The 15,422-nt window shown below is 53.6% G+C and overlaps 1 protein-coding gene across 1 annotated transcript in view; it reads right to left on the bottom strand.

Moving 5' to 3' along the window:
- Positions 1 to 5,810: 5,810 nt before the first annotated feature.
- LOC147099636 (uncharacterized) overlaps positions 5,811 to 15,422 on the bottom strand; it is a 41,854-nt gene continuing 32,242 nt past the window's right edge. The window contains exons 2-3 of the mRNA XM_085969213.1: positions 7,640 to 8,785; positions 5,811 to 5,838 (exon numbers count right to left, since the gene is read on the bottom strand). Of these exons, the coding sequence (XP_085825339.1) occupies positions 5,811 to 5,838; positions 7,640 to 8,785 (1,174 nt within the window). The remainder of the gene's footprint in view (positions 5,839 to 7,639; positions 8,786 to 15,422) is intronic.

Raw genomic sequence — 15,422 nt, 5'->3', positions numbered from 1 at the left:
AAGACCAAAAACGCCCATACCTATTAGGGGAACAGGGAAATTGTGTAACCTTAGCAGCAAACTATGTTACAGCTTGCCATAAGCAGAGGGACAACCACTAAACCTAAGAAAAGATTCTGTGTAAATTGTATGAGTGTATATTTATACACACAGGGATATATCTGTTTATACACTGTATGGATAGATCTGCGTTTATGTGTTCAACCATAAATGTTTTTTCGGTGCTTTGGCAACATAAGATGTACCTTGTCATGCCAATAAAGCCATTTGAATTGAATTGAAATTGAATCTAGAACTAGGGGGCATAGTCTCGGGATAAGGGGTCGCCCATTTAAGACGGAGATGAGGAGGAATTTCTTCTCTCAGAGGGTCGTGAATCTTTGGAATTCTCTTCCCCAGAGAGCTGTGGAGGCGGAGTCAGTGAATATATTCAAGGCGGAGATTGACAGAGTTTTGAGCAACAGGGGAGTCGAGGGTTATGGGGAGCGGGCAGGGAAGTGGGGTTGAGGCCAAGATCAGATCAGCCATGATCTTATTGAATGGCGGAGCAGGCTCGAGGGGCCGAATGGCCAACTCCTGCTCCTAATGATTGGGTGGAAGGCAGGAGAGATTGAATGACAAAAGGGATGATGGTGCGAGGCGAAAGGGGGTGGTAATGGGACAAGTAAAGAAACAAAAGGAGGGTCTAGTGGTACCCCACTGAGCCAAAACAATTAAGGGGCCTGGGTCAGCGCTGCATCTGCAGGCAGTGGGGGGGGGGGGTGGTGACTGCCACCTGCTTACCTTACAGAGCCGGTATAAGTTACTGTATAAGTCAGCTGCAGGACGCTAAAGAGACACTTATACACAGACGTAGCTGAACAACTCTTGTCCCTCTTTAAACTCCTGGCATGCCCCTTCGCCTCTCTGCTACCAGCGCTCTAACCCTGAGCGGTTAAATAGGGAGTGAATGCCAGTGGTGTTTTAAATGATTTATGAGCCTCTTGCTGCTCCACATGGGCAACTGGGCAACAGTGGGATTATTTGGGGGCACGATAGCAAAATACTGCAGATGCTGGAAATCCGAAATAACAACAGAAAACGCTGGAAAAACTCAGCAGGCCAGGCAGCATCCGTGGAGAGAGAAACAGAGTTAACGTTTCAGGTCGAAACCCTTCGTCAGGACTGAGAAACACAGGAAATGAAACAGATTAAAAGGCAAGTTTGGGGGTTGGGAAATGGGGGAGGGGATGAAAGAAGAGACATTACGAGATATTCAAGGCGAGACGAGATGGTAATAGGGCAGGTAAAGAGACAAAGGATGGCTCTAGATGAAATGTGAAATGCGCTGGCAGAGTGAAAGACAGCGGCCATGTGGGAGAGAGAAAAAGGAAAAAGGGTGGTTGGCTGGGTGTGGAGCTCCCCCGCTGGCCTGGTTGGTAGGTTGCACCCTCCTGTTCCCAGTGTGGACGCGGCGATGCAGACCAGGCCAGTCCAGGCCAGGCCAGACCAGACCAGGCCAGGCCAGACTAGACCAGGCCAGGCCAGACCAGACCAGACCAGACCAGGCCAGGCCAGACCAGGCCAGGCCAGACCAGACCAGGCCAGGCCAGACCAGACCAGGCCAGGCCAGACCAGACCAGACCAGGCCAGGCCAGACTAGACCAGGCCAGACTAGATCAGGCCAGGCCAGACCAGACCAGGCCAGACCAGACCAGACCAGGCCAGACCAGACCAGACCAGGCCAGGCCAGGGCAGACCAAACCAGACCAGACCAGGCCAGGCCAGGCCAGACCAGGCCAGGCCAGACCAGACCAGGCCAGGCCAGACCAGGCCAGGCCAGGCCAGGCTGGACCAGACCAGACCAGACCAGGCCAGGCCAGACCAGACCAGACCAGACCAGACCAGGCCAGACCAGACCAGACCAGGCCAGACCAGACCAGACCAGGCCAGACCAGACCAGGCCAGACCAGACCAGACCAGACCAGACCAGGCCAGACCAGGCCAAACCAGACCAGGCCAGACCAGACCAGACCAAGCCAGGCCAGGCCAGGATTGGTCGCTCGGTCTGTGCTGAGTCAGCTGCTCTCGGCCAAGGGTCAAGGGTTGGGGGAGAAGCTGTGTGTTACATTGCCCCTGGGTTATGAAGCGCAGGGGGGAAATCAGCTGGGGTTTCTGTAGCTGACTGCTCTCCAGGAATCCCTGTGGAAAGTGTGTGTGTGTCTGTGTGTAGATACGAAGTATTTTTAACTGGGCTCCATCTATCTCGCTGGTTCCAGATTCCTCGGATCATTCGCTGGGGGAAGGTGTATGCCTGTGCAGGTCATACATGGCCTTTGGAAGGAGCGGTCTTGGTGGTACATAGGGTGCGGGCAGGAGCAGAAGATATTCAGTATCTGGGCTGACACAACAACAACAACTTGGATTTATATAGCGCCTTTAACTTAGTAAAACGTCCCAAGGACACTTCACAGGAGCGATTATCAGACAAAATTTGACACCGAGCCACATAAGGAGATATTCGAGACAGGTGACCAAAAGCTTGGTCAGAGAGGTCGGTTTTAAGGAGTGTCTTAAAGGAGGAGAGAGAACCGGAGAGGTTTAGGGAGGGAATTCCAGAGCTTGGGGCCCAGGCAGCTGAAGGCACGGCCGCCAATGGTGAACATGAAGAAAATGACACATGAAGAAAAGCCTTGTGGGTGGGTTATTGGAGGTAGAACTGTAGCCCAGCACGAGACAGCACCTTTCATGAGCAGATGAGAAAAATGGAGGCAAAGGAATTGAGCATGAAGGAGGTGCAGACGAAACTTGGTGCCCACTCGTTGTGGGAAGCTTGCAACTAAATGGTAGACTCCAAATGACCCTACCTCAAGATCATCTAGGATCATATCAAAGTCTTGGGACCGCACATGGCCTGTGTGGGAAGCACAGTCAATGGGTTGATGGCCCTTCTCCTTCTGTCTCTGCGAGCTGTGCCCGATTTCAGTTTAGAGTCTCACTACAAAACACCTACATTTGCTCCAGGAAAGGGCAGCCCAACTGATGCCAAGTGTAAAGCTGATGAGCTGTGAGGAAAGGCTCGAGAATCTTTATAAATGAGAGCGAGGAAGGTTAAGAGGATCCTCACCAACGTATATCAAATAACCTGGCTTTACCTCATCTAACCCCATTTGGCACTGCAAAGTAGGGCAAGAAAGTGGGATCAAAGGGCATCAAGGAAATTAGTGAAAAATACATCAGTGACAGATATCAGGAAAACTTCCTTACTCCAGTGTGTGAAATGTTTGGGATAATCTAACAAGTAAGCTAATAGAGGCAGAAACATTAGAGTTATTCCATGTGCAATTAGTAGGATTAGATGCCATAATGAGAGAGTTAGTGTACCAGAGGGAGGGGCTTCGATGGGGGTTTAATGTACCAGAGGGAGGGGCTTCAATGGAGGGTTAATGTACCAGAGGGAGGGGCTTCAATGGGTTAGTGTACCAGAGGGAGGGGCTTTGATGGGTTAGTGTACCAGAGGGAGGGGCTTCAGTGGGAGGGTTAATGTACCAGAGGGAGGGGCTTCAATGGGAGGTTAATGTACCAGAGGGAAGGGCTTCAATGGGGGGTTAATGTACCAGAGGGAGGGGCTTCAATGGGAGGGTTAATGTACCAGAGGGAGGGGCTTTGATGGGGGGTTAGTGTACCAGAGGGAGGGGCTTCAGTGGGAGGGTTAGTGTACCAGAGGGAGGGGCTTCAATGGGAGGGTTAATGTACCAGAGGGAGGGGCTTTGATGGGGGGTTAGTGTACCAGAGGGAGGGGCTTCAGTGGGAGGGTTAGTGTACCAGAGGGAGGGGCTTCAATGGGAGGGTTAATGTACCAGAGGGAGGGGCTTCGATGGAGGGTTAATGTACTGGAGGGAGGGGCTTCGATGGGAGGGTTAATGTACCAGAGGGAGGGGCTTCGATAGAGGGTTAATGTACCAGAGGGAGGGGCTTCAATGGAGGGTTAATGTACTGGAGGGAGGGGCTTCAATGGAGGGTTAATGTACTGGAGGGAGGGGCTTCGATGGGAGGGTTAATGTACCAGAGGGAGGGGCTTTGATGGGGGGTTAATGTACTCGAGGGAGGGGCTTTGATGGGAGGGTTAATGTACCAGACGGAGGGGCTTTGATGGGGGGTTAATGTACTCGAGGGAGGGGCTTTGATGGGGGGTTAATGTACTCGAGGGAGGGGCTTCAATGGGGGGTTAATGTACTGGAGGGAGGGCTTCGGTGGGAGGGTTAATGTACCAGAGGGAGGGGCTTTGATGGGGGGTTAATGTACTCGAGGGAGGGGCTTTGATGGGGGGTTAATGTACCAGAGGGAGGGGCTTCAATGGGAGGTTAATGTACCAGAGGGAGGGGCTTCAATGGGAGGGTTAATGTACCAGAGGGAGGGGCTTCAATGGGAGGGTTAATGTACAGAGGGAGGGGCTCCGATGGGGGGTTAATGTACCAGAGGGAGGGGCTTCAATGGGAGGGTTAATGTACCAGAGGGAGGGGCTTCAATGGGAGGGTTAATGTACCAGAGGGAGGGGCTTTGATGGGGGGTTAATGTACTCAAGGGAGGGGCTTTGATGGGGGGTTAATGTACCAGAGGGAGGGGCTTCAATGGGAGGTTAATGTACCAGAGGGAGGGGCTTCAATGGGAGGGTTAATGTACCAGAGGGAGGGGCTTCAATGGGAGGGTTAATGTACAGAGGGAGGGGCTTCAATGGGAGGGTTAATGTACCAGAGGGAGGGGCTTCAATGGAGGGTTAATGTACCAGAGGGAGGGGCTTCAATGGGAGGGTTAATGTACCAGAGGGAGGGGCTTCAATGGGGGTTAATGTACCAGAGGGAGGGGCTTCAATGGGAGGGTTAATGTACTGGAGGGAGGGGCTTCAATGGGAGGGTTAATGTACCAGAGGGAGGGGCTTCAATGGGAGGGTTAATGTACCAGAGGGAGGGGCTTCAATGGGAGGGTTAATGTACTGGAGGGAGGGGCTTCAATGGGAGGGTTAATGTACCGGAGGGAGGGGCTTCAATGGGAGGGTTAATGTACCAGAGGGAGGGGCTTCAATGGGTGGGTTAATGTACCAGAGGGAGGGGCTTCAATGGGAGGGTTAATGTACCAGAGGGAGGGGCTTCAATGGGAGGGTTAATGTACTGGAGGGAGGGGCTTCAATGGGAGGGTTAATGTACCAGAGGGAGGGGCTTCAATGGGAGGGTTAATGTACCAGAGGGAGGGGCTTCAATGGGAGGGTTAATGTACCAGATCGAGGGGCTTCGATTACTATGTTGATAAAATTCTTTCTTCTTCTTAGGCAGTCCCTCTGAACCGAGGATGACTTGCTTCCACACATTAAATGAGTTCTCAGGCGACTGATGAGTCACCTGAGTTGATAAAACGGAGAGCAGAAGATGGCAGATTTCGGAGGCTGTAGCCAACAACCTTCGAACCGACAACAGTTTCCTATCCAGAGGTGCGAGAGATGGTTTCGCCTTTCTCAGAATGAATTGTCACCCTCTGCCCATCCTAAGGGCATGGCCAAGAGTCTCCCAACCGTTCGGGGGGAGCTTCACTGACCACCAGGCTCCTTGCGGTGTTCTAGCTGAGATCAGTGTCTGCTGAGACACTGGGATTTGTTTGCTCAGTGAATCCTAATCGCCATCCCTTCCTTCCTCTCACCAGCCTTACTAAATGACTGTGCTGTGCTCCGTGTTGACAATATGATAATGGGACTGACTGGGAGCCCCAGAGATATAATAGGCTCAGCCGGGCATTGTCAATGGAGAGGGGACAGTCAATAAACTGCAAAACGTTCGTGTTTAGCAGTTTGGTAAAGCAATCTTTATTCTGTGCACAAAGAATCAATAAACAGAAAATAAACCAGAACCAATTAAAGGAATACCCTACAGAAGGGAGTGTATCTTCAATGCTGCAGGAGGCTGCAGTTAATGATGTTCTAACAAATCCGAAGTGTGCTCTGTGCACACACATTGTTTTGTTCAGTCCACACAGTGCCACGTCCCCGATCCCAGGTCTAGCCGACCCTGGCTGCTTCAGCCCAGGGTCAGGAAGGAGAACCACCCAGGATCCCTGCTCCTGATCAGTGATGTCACCTCTAACCACTCCCCCTCGCCCTCCCCAGCCCCTAACTCCCTCTCCCACTTGAAGGTCCCTGTGTGTGTGAGATGAGTGAGGCTAGGATCAGGCGGGGCTCTGATCCTCCCACGGGTGAATAGCCCGATGGAACTCACCGTCTAGGTTCACAGATAAAGAGTGGCCACTTGGCCAAGGTGGCAGAATGCCGGAGATGAAGGGGTTGTCTTATGAGGAAAGGTTGAGCAGGTTGGGCCTATACTCATTGGAGTTTAGAAGAATGAGAGGGGATCTTATTGAAACATATAAGATTCTGAGGGGGCTCGACAGGGTAGATGCTGAGAGGATGTTTCCCCTCGTGGGGGAATCTAGAACTAGGGGGCATAGTTTCAGAATAAGGGGAAACCCTTTTAAATCGGAAATGAGGAGGAATTTCTTCTCTGTGAATCTTTGGAATTCTCTTCCCCAGAGAGCTGTGGAGGCGGAGTCATTGAATATATTTAAGGTGGAGATAGACAGATTTTTGAACGATAAGGGAGTCGAGGGTTATGGGGAGCGGGCAGGGAAGTGGAGTTGAGGCCATGATCAGATCAGCCATGATCTTATTGAATGGCGGAGCAGGCTCGAGGGGATGAATGACCGATTCCTGCTCCTACGTCTTATGTTCTTATGCAGAGGGGAGGGACAGGCAACAAGGCAGCACTGAAAGAGCGGAGGGTGTGAGTTAGTGTGTGGGGCTGGAGTAGGTTTCAGTGATAGGGTTGGGCTAAGCCATGGAGGAATTTGTAAACCAGGAATTTGAAGTTGGTGCACTGGGGAGCCAGTGGCAGTCAGTGCGGAACAGGACTTAGTACAAGATAGGATGCGAGTGCAGGGTTTGGAAGAAGTTGGAGTTTTTGTAGAGCGGATGTCAACGGGGAAAAGCCTGGGAGTAGTTGAGCCTTGAGATGATGAAGTGTGGGGGAAAATTTTGAGGGACGGCGAGGGTGAGGTGGAACTAGACGGTGAGGGAGAGGTGGAACTAGACAGAGAGGGAGAGGTGGGACTAGACAGAGAGGGAGAGGTGGAACTAGACGGCGAGGGTGAGGTGGGACTAGACAGAGAGGGAGAGGTGGAACTAGACGGAGAGGGAGAGGTGGAACTAGACGGTGAGGGAGAGGTGGAACTAGACAGAGAGGGAGAGGTGGAACTAGACAGAGAGGGAGAGGTGGGACTAGACGGAGATGGTGAAGTGGGACTAGACGGCGAGGGTGAGGTGGAACTAGACGGCGAGGGTGAGGTGGAACTAGACGGTGAGGGAGAGGTGGAACTAGACAGAGAGGGAGAGGTGGGACTAGACAGAGAGGGAGAGGTGGAACTAGACAGAGAGGGAGAGGTGGGACTAGACAGAGAGGGAGAGGTGGAACTAGACGGAGAGGGAGAGGTGGAACTAGACGGTGAGGGAGAGGTGGAACTAGACGGTGAGGGAGAGGTGGAACTAGACGGCGAGGGTGAGGTGGAACTAGACGGTGAGGGAGAGGTGGAACTAGACGGTGAGGGAGAGGTGGAACTAGACGGCGAGGGTGAGGTGGAACTAGACGGTGAGGGAGAGGTGGAACTAGACGGTGAGGGAGAGGTGGAACTAGACGGAGAGGGTGAGGTGGAACTAGACGGTGAGGGAGAGGTGGAACTAGACGGTGAGGGAGAGGTGGAACTAGATGGCGAGGGTGAGGTGGAACTAGACGGTGAGGGAGAGGTGGAACTAGACGGTGAGGGAGAGGTGGAACTAGACGGCGAGGGTGAGGTGGAACTAGACGGTGAGGGAGAGGTGGAACTAGATGGCGAGGGTGAGGTGGAACTAGACGGTGAGGGAGAGGTGGAACTAGACGGAGAGGGTGAGGTGGAACTAGACGGCGAGGGTGAGGTGGGACTAGACGGTGAGGGAGAGGTGGAACTAGACGGCGAGGGTGAGGTGGAACTACACGGTGAGGGAGAGGTGGAACTAGACGGCGAGGGTGAGGTGGAACTAGACGGTGAGGGAGAGGTGGAACTAGACGGAGAGGGAGAGGTGGGACTAGACAGAGAGGGAGAGGTGGAACTAGACGGAGAGGGAGAGGTGGAACTAGACGGAGAGGGTGAGGTGGGACTAGACGGTGAGGGAGAGGTGGAACTAGACGGAGAGGGAGAGGTGGGACTAGACAGAGAGGGAGAGGTGGAACTAGACGGAGAGGGAGAGGTGGAACTAGACGGAGAGGGAGAGGTGGAACTAGACGGAGAGGGTGAGGTGGGACTAGACAGAGAGGGAGAGGTGGGACTAGACAGAGAGGGAGAGGTGGGACTAGACAGAGAGGGAGAGGCGGGACTAGACAGAGAGGGAGAGGTGGGACTAGACAGAGAGGGTGAGGTGGAACTAGACGGAGAGGGAGAGGTGGGACTAGACAGAGAGGGAGAGGTGGGACTAGACAGAGAGGGAGAGGCGGGACTAGACAGAGAGGGAGAGGTGGGACTAGACAGAGAGGGTGAGGTGGAACTAGACGGAGAGGGAGAGGTGGGACTAGACAGAGAGGGAGAGGTGGGACTAGACAGAGAGGGAGAGGCGGGACTAGACAGAGAGGGAGAGGTGGGACTAGACAGAGAGGGTGAGGTGGGACTAGACGGCGAGGGGAAGGTGGAACTAGACAGAGAGGGAGAGGTGGGACTAGACAGAGAGGGTGAGGTGGAACTAGACAGAGAGGGAGAGGTGGGACTAGACGGAGAGGGTGAAGTGGGACTAGACGGCGAGGGTGAGGTGGAACTAGACAGCGAGGGTGAGGTGGAACTAGACGGAGAGGGAGAGGTGGGACTAGACAGAGAGGGAGAGGTGGGACTAGACGGAGAGGGAGAGGTGGGACTAGACGGAGAGGGTGAAGTGGGACTAGACGGCGAGGGTGAGGTGGAACTAGACAGAGAGGGTGAGGTGGAACTAGACAGAGAGGGTGAGGTGGGACTAGACGGAGAGGGAGAGGTGGGACTAGACGGAGAGGGTGAGGTGGAACTAGACAGAGAGGGAGAGGTGGAACTAGACGGAGAGGGAGAGGTGGAACTAGACGGAGAGGGAGAGGTGGAACTAGACGGAGAGGGAGAGGTGGAACTAGACGGAGAGGGAGAGGTGGGACTAGACGGAGAGGGAGAGGTGGGACTAGACGGAGAGGGAGAGGTGGAACTAGACGGAGAGGGAGAGGTGGAACTAGACGGAGAGGGAGAGGTGGGACTAGACGGAGAGGGAGAGGTGGGACTAGACGGAGAGGGAGAGGTGGAACTAGACGGAGAGGGAGAGGTGGGACTAGACAGAGAGGGAGAGGTGGGACTAGACGGAGAGGGAGAGGTGGGACTAGACAGAGAGGGAGAGGTGGAACTAGACGGAGAGGGAGAGGTGGGACTAGACGGAGAGGGAGAGGTGGGACTAGACGGAGAGGGAGAGGTGGAACTAGACGGAGAGGGAGAGGTGGAACTAGACGGAGAGGGAGAGGTGGGACTAGACGGAGAGGGAGAGGTGGGACTAGACGGAGAGAGAGAGGTGGGACTAGACGGAGAGGGAGAGGTGGAACTAGACGGAGAGGGAGAGGTGGGACTAGACAGAGAGGGAGAGGTGGGACTAGACGGAGAGGGAGAGGTGGGACTAGACGGAGAGGGAGAGGTGGAACTAGACGGAGAGGGAGAGGTGGAACTAGACGGAGAGGGAGAGGTGGGACTAGACGGAGAGGGAGAGGTGGGACTAGACGGAGAGGGAGAGGTGGAACTAGACGGAGAGGGAGAGGTGGAACTAGACGGAGAGGGAGAGGTGGAACTAGACGGAGAGGGTGAGGTGGAACTAGACGGAGAGGGAGAGGTGGAACTAGATGGCAAGGGAGAGGTGGAGCTAGACGGAGAGGGAGAGGTGGAACTAGACGGAGAGGGAGAGGTGGAACTAGACGGAGAGGGAGAGGTGGAACTAGACGGAGAGGGAGAGGTGGGACTAGACGGAGAGGGAGAGGTGGGACTAGACGGAGAGGGAGAGGTGGAACTAGACGGAGAGGGAGAGGTGGAACTAGACGGAGAGGGAGAGGTGGGACTAGACGGAGAGGGAGAGGTGGGACTAGACGGAGAGGGAGAGGTGGAACTAGACGGAGAGGGAGAGGTGGGACTAGACAGAGAGGGAGAGGTGGGACTAGACGGAGAGGGAGAGGTGGGACTAGACAGAGAGGGAGAGGTGGAACTAGACGGAGAGGGAGAGGTGGGACTAGACGGAGAGGGAGAGGTGGGACTAGACGGAGAGGGAGAGGTGGAACTAGACGGAGAGGGAGAGGTGGAACTAGACGGAGAGGGAGAGGTGGGACTAGACGGAGAGGGAGAGGTGGGACTAGACGGAGAGAGAGAGGTGGGACTAGACGGAGAGGGAGAGGTGGAACTAGACGGAGAGGGAGAGGTGGGACTAGACAGAGAGGGAGAGGTGGGACTAGACGGAGAGGGAGAGGTGGGACTAGACGGAGAGGGAGAGGTGGAACTAGACGGAGAGGGAGAGGTGGAACTAGACGGAGAGGGAGAGGTGGGACTAGACGGAGAGGGAGAGGTGGGACTAGACGGAGAGGGAGAGGTGGGACTAGACGGAGAGGGAGAGGTGGAACTAGACGGAGAGGGAGAGGTGGAACTAGACGGAGAGGGAGAGGTGGAACTAGACGGAGAGGGAGAGGTGGAACTAGATGGCAAGGGAGAGGTGGAGCTAGACGGAGAGGGAGAGGTGGAACTAGACGGAGAGGGAGAGGTGGAACTAGACGGAGAGGGTGAGGTGGAACTAGATGGCAAGGGAGAGGTGGAGCTAGACGGAGAGGGAGAGGTGGAACTAGACAGAGAGGGAGAGGTGGAACTAGATGGAGAGGGAGAGGTGGAACTAGACGGAGAGGGAGAGGTGGGACTAGACGGAGAGGGAGAGGTGGGACTAGACGGAGAGGGAGAGGTGGAACTAGACGGAGAGGGAGAGGTGGGACTAGACGAAGAGGGAGAGGTGGAACTAGACGGAGAGGGTGAGGTGGAACTAGATGGCGAGGGAGAGGTGGAACTAGACAGAGAGGGTGAGGTGGAACCTGATGGTCTAGGTGGGGTTTGAAGCTCAGTTCAGGGTCAAACAGGGCAGCGAGACGGCTGGAGACAACAGTCGTGGAGGGGGAGCCGCTCAATGATAGAGCACAGAGCGCGTGTTGTTGAGCATCACGATGGAAGCGCTGGTGCGCGCGCACGCATTCCCTCGCTTGTGGCTCCTGCTGTCACTCTCACTCTGAGATACCAGGGCCCAGGTTAGACTGATTACAGTTCTCACAAATCATGGACTGTTTCCCTGACAGCGCCACGCATTTTTGCATCAATGTAAGTTTTTCGCTGAGCGATGAAATTTGGTCATATTTTTAAAGATATAGGGGGAGAAATTGAGTCGCGCCCCCTATGGGGCACTAACTTCACTAACTTTTAGCGCCCTGGAAAAATTAGCACCCCCACGGCCGGAATTGAGTGGTAGCGCCCCAAGAGGGAAGCGGGGCTACTGGAAGCACTCCCCCTCCCTCTTGGGACGTTGCGAGGGAATATCGCGGCGTTACATGCATCGGTATTACAGGCCTTCCTCCCCTTCTTAAAGGGGAGGGGCCTTGCGCAGCGCGACCCGGGGCCCAGCTGGACCACCGGGGATCGGAGTGCTGGCAAAAGAGCCTGGCACGCAAGAGAAATGCCGGGCTCACGGAGCGTAGCCGGCACTCCGCGCGGGGGCTGGTCAGGAGGCCGCGGACGGGAGCGGAGGCAGGTGCTGGCAGGCGGCCAGCAACAAAAATGGCTGCCCGGCACCTCGCCTTTAAATAGCGCCATCCTGGCCGCGGGTAGGCCCCCCTGACCCCATCAGACATAGCGTCCGGCGGTAAGTCAGGGGGCGCTACCGAAGATCGCAGCTGGGGCGTGAGTGGGGCGCTGCGCACCGCAATGACGTCATTGTTTCACAGAGCTGTCAAACGCTCACATTTCTTCTTTCAAGAAGTCTTGACAGGTAGCACGTCTGACGTTGACGTGCTCTGTCAGTGACCTCTTCCCTAATTGGCCTGCTGAGTCCGCAGGGCAGACTTAACAAGCTCAATCAGGGGAAAATCCCTCTGGTTGGTCTGGCGAGGATGGAGGCGGGACATTGACAAGACAAGCAGCAGACCCGCCTCCAACTCGCCTCCATTCACTAAATCCAGCCCAGAGGATCAGCCATGATCATATTGAATGGCGGAGCAGGCTTGAAGGGCCGAATCCTGCTCCTACTTTTCTATGTTTCTATGTTTCACCCACCTCCCCTCCACTCATGGAACTCTGCCCAGTGCCTCCTCACAGTGGTACCTGTTGAATCCGTGATTCTTAAAGTATGATGTTTTCCAATAACTAGACGGAGGCTGTAAATTAACAATCAACAGGTGTTTACTGGAGAAGGGTAGTCTAAAGACTGACAGTACAGATGCCTGCTCAAGGCTTATATACAGGTGTGGTCACTGCCGGTACTACAGTATGCAGGAGCTGTAAAAGTAGTTCTCTCTTAAAGGTACATACACTACAATTCCTCCCCTTTTAGATTAACAGTACCCATAACATTCAAATAACAGTTAACACTTTAACATGCACATTTAACTGAAATAGTCCATTTATAGATTCAGTCTTTGGGGTGGCTTCCTGATCCTTTCTGGATAGCGCCTTTCCTGAGTGTCTTGTTCTTGGTGCGGAGGCGATTCTGGCCCCCTTTTGTCGGTTAGTTCATCAGTTTCCACTGCTACTGTTTCTGGGGTAGATGCTACCGGTGTGTCGGGTTCATCCCCAGGTACGCGAGACATGGGGTTGACTCGTTCCTGTGATGCTAGGATCTGGTCGACATGGCGTCTCACAATGTTCTCCCCGACATCCACTGTGTACATTAGTGGCCCCTGCCGTGTGCATATCGTTCCGGGTTGCCATTTCTCTGTTCGGTAGTCGTGGGCCAAGACTGGTTGTCCTACATTGAAGCTCCTTGTCGGCTTCTCATTGATGTGCTGGAATTGCTTATCCTCAACATTTCTTTGCACATTTGGCCTGAGCAAATCCAGACGGGATCTCAACTTTCGGTTAAAGAACATCATGGCCGGGGTCTGGTTGGTAACTGCATGTGTCGCATTTCTGTAGGCGAACAGGAAATTGTCCACCTTATGCTGTAGTGGAATGTCATCATCGCACATGGCCCTTATTGCCTTTTTAAAGGTTTGCACAAACCTCTCAGCCAATCCATTTGTGGCTGGATGATACGAGGCGGATGTGTAATGCCTTACCCGATTCCTTCTCATAAATTTCCGAAACTCTTCGGACACAAACTGTGGTCCGTTATCAGAGCAAATCTGCTCTGGCAAGCCGTTCCTGGCAAATATGGTCCGTAGGACTGCAATCGTTTTCTCTGTAGTGGTGGAGGACATTTTGATTACCTCAGGCCATTTCGAGTGCGCATCCACTGCTATTAAGAACATTGAGTCCATGAATGGACCAGCAAAATCAATATGCACCCGTTGCCATGGAGAGGAGGGCCACTCCCATGGGTGTAGAGGGGCATGTGGTGGTGCATTTTGGACCTTCTGGCATCCTGAGCAGCTCTTTGTTAGGTCCTCGATTTGTTGATCGATCCCCGGCCACCACACATAAGCCCTAGCAAGGCTTTTCATTTTCACCCCTCCCAGATGGCCTTCGTGAAGCTCATTGAGCACTCTCTCCCTTAACTTGGGTGGAATTACCACTCGGGATCCACACATCACTGTCCCCTGGCATACTGACAGCTGTTCTCTTCTGGATGAGAATGCTGGCAACAGTGAGTCGCCATGTGTTGGCCATCCCTTCACCGTCAAATCATATACCCGAGACAGTGTCGGATCATTTCGGGTCTCCTTCTCTATATCCGTGTTAGTTACTGGCAAGCGTTCAATTATCGACGAATAAAATATTTCGATAGGGTCCACTGCTGGTGCTTCCTCCACAGTAGGCAGTGGCAGGCGTGATAGCCCATCAGCGTTTCCATGCTGTTTCGTGCCCTTATACTCTATTTCATATTGGTTCGCCCCTAGAAAAAGGGACCATCTTTGTAGCCATTGTGCAGTCATCACCGGAACGCCCTTCTTTGGATTAAAGATGGAGACAAGTGGTTGGTGGTCAGTCAGCAAGGTGAACTTCTGCCCATGCAGATAGTGGTTGAATTTTTTTACTCCCCATACTAGGCTGAGGGCCTCCCTGTCAATCTGGGCATAGTTGCGCTCGGCTGAGGTTAGTGACCGAGACGCAAAGGCTACTGGCCTCTCCAACCCGTCTGGGAATTTGTGCGAAAGCACCGCTCCAATACCATAGGGTGATGCATCACACGCTAACCGAATTGGTAGTGCTGGGTTGAAATGGGCCAACACCTCTTTTGATGTGATCAATTCTTTGCACTTCTGGAAAGCTCGTTTACATTCGTCATTCCACTTCCATGGTACCCCTGTTTGCAGTAGGGTGTTCAGTGGGTGTAATACTGTAGACAAATTTGGTAAGAACTTATGGTAGTAGTTCACCAGCCCGAGGAACGACCTCAGTTGTGACACATTTTCTGGTGCTGGAGCCTTGACTACTGCCTCAGTCTTTTCAGGGGACTTATGTAACCCCTCTTCATCAATAACGTGGCCACAATACGAGATCTGCTTCTGGAAAAACTCGCACTTGTGGCGATTAGCTCGTAGCCCATATTCCTTTAATCTAGTGAGCACATTCTCCAGGTTGGCGAGGTGATCACTGTCATTTTTGCCCATGACCAGGATGTCGTCCAAATAACACTGGGTCCCTGGAATCCTTTGCAGGACTTGATCCATTGCCCTTTGCCAAATAGCCGGAGCCGATGCTACCCCGAACACCAGCCGGTTGTATTCGTAGAGACCTTCATGAGTGTTGATCGTGAGGTATTGTTTCGAGGCTTCTTCTACCTCCATTTGCAGGTACGCCTGGGCCAGATCAATCTTAGTGAAGCGTTTACCTCCAGATAGTGAGGCAAAAATATCCTCAATCCGTGGAAGCGGATATTGTACCGTGTGAAGGACTGGGTTCACTGTCACCTTAAAATCCCCACAGATGCGGACTTTCTTTGGTTCCCCAGGCGTATTACTCAACGACCTCTTCATTACAGGAACGATGGGTGTAGCCCACTCGCTCCAGTCCACTTTGGACAGTACTCCTGAACGTTCCAAACCTTCCAGCTCTGCTTCGACGGCTGGTCGGATCGCATAAGGCACCGGTCTGGCCTTAAGAACTTTGGGCTTGCATTTTCCTCTATTTTAATTGTCGCTGTTATG

Source organism: Somniosus microcephalus, chromosome 28 (assembly GCF_052327205.1).
Source record: "Somniosus microcephalus isolate GS21.2 chromosome 28, FLI_Smic_1.0, whole genome shotgun sequence".
In the NCBI taxonomy this organism is placed as follows: domain Eukaryota; kingdom Metazoa; phylum Chordata; class Chondrichthyes; order Squaliformes; family Somniosidae; genus Somniosus; species Somniosus microcephalus.
Note: the sequence above shows the minus strand (reverse complement) of the source record. Positions and strands in the feature narration are given on the sequence as shown.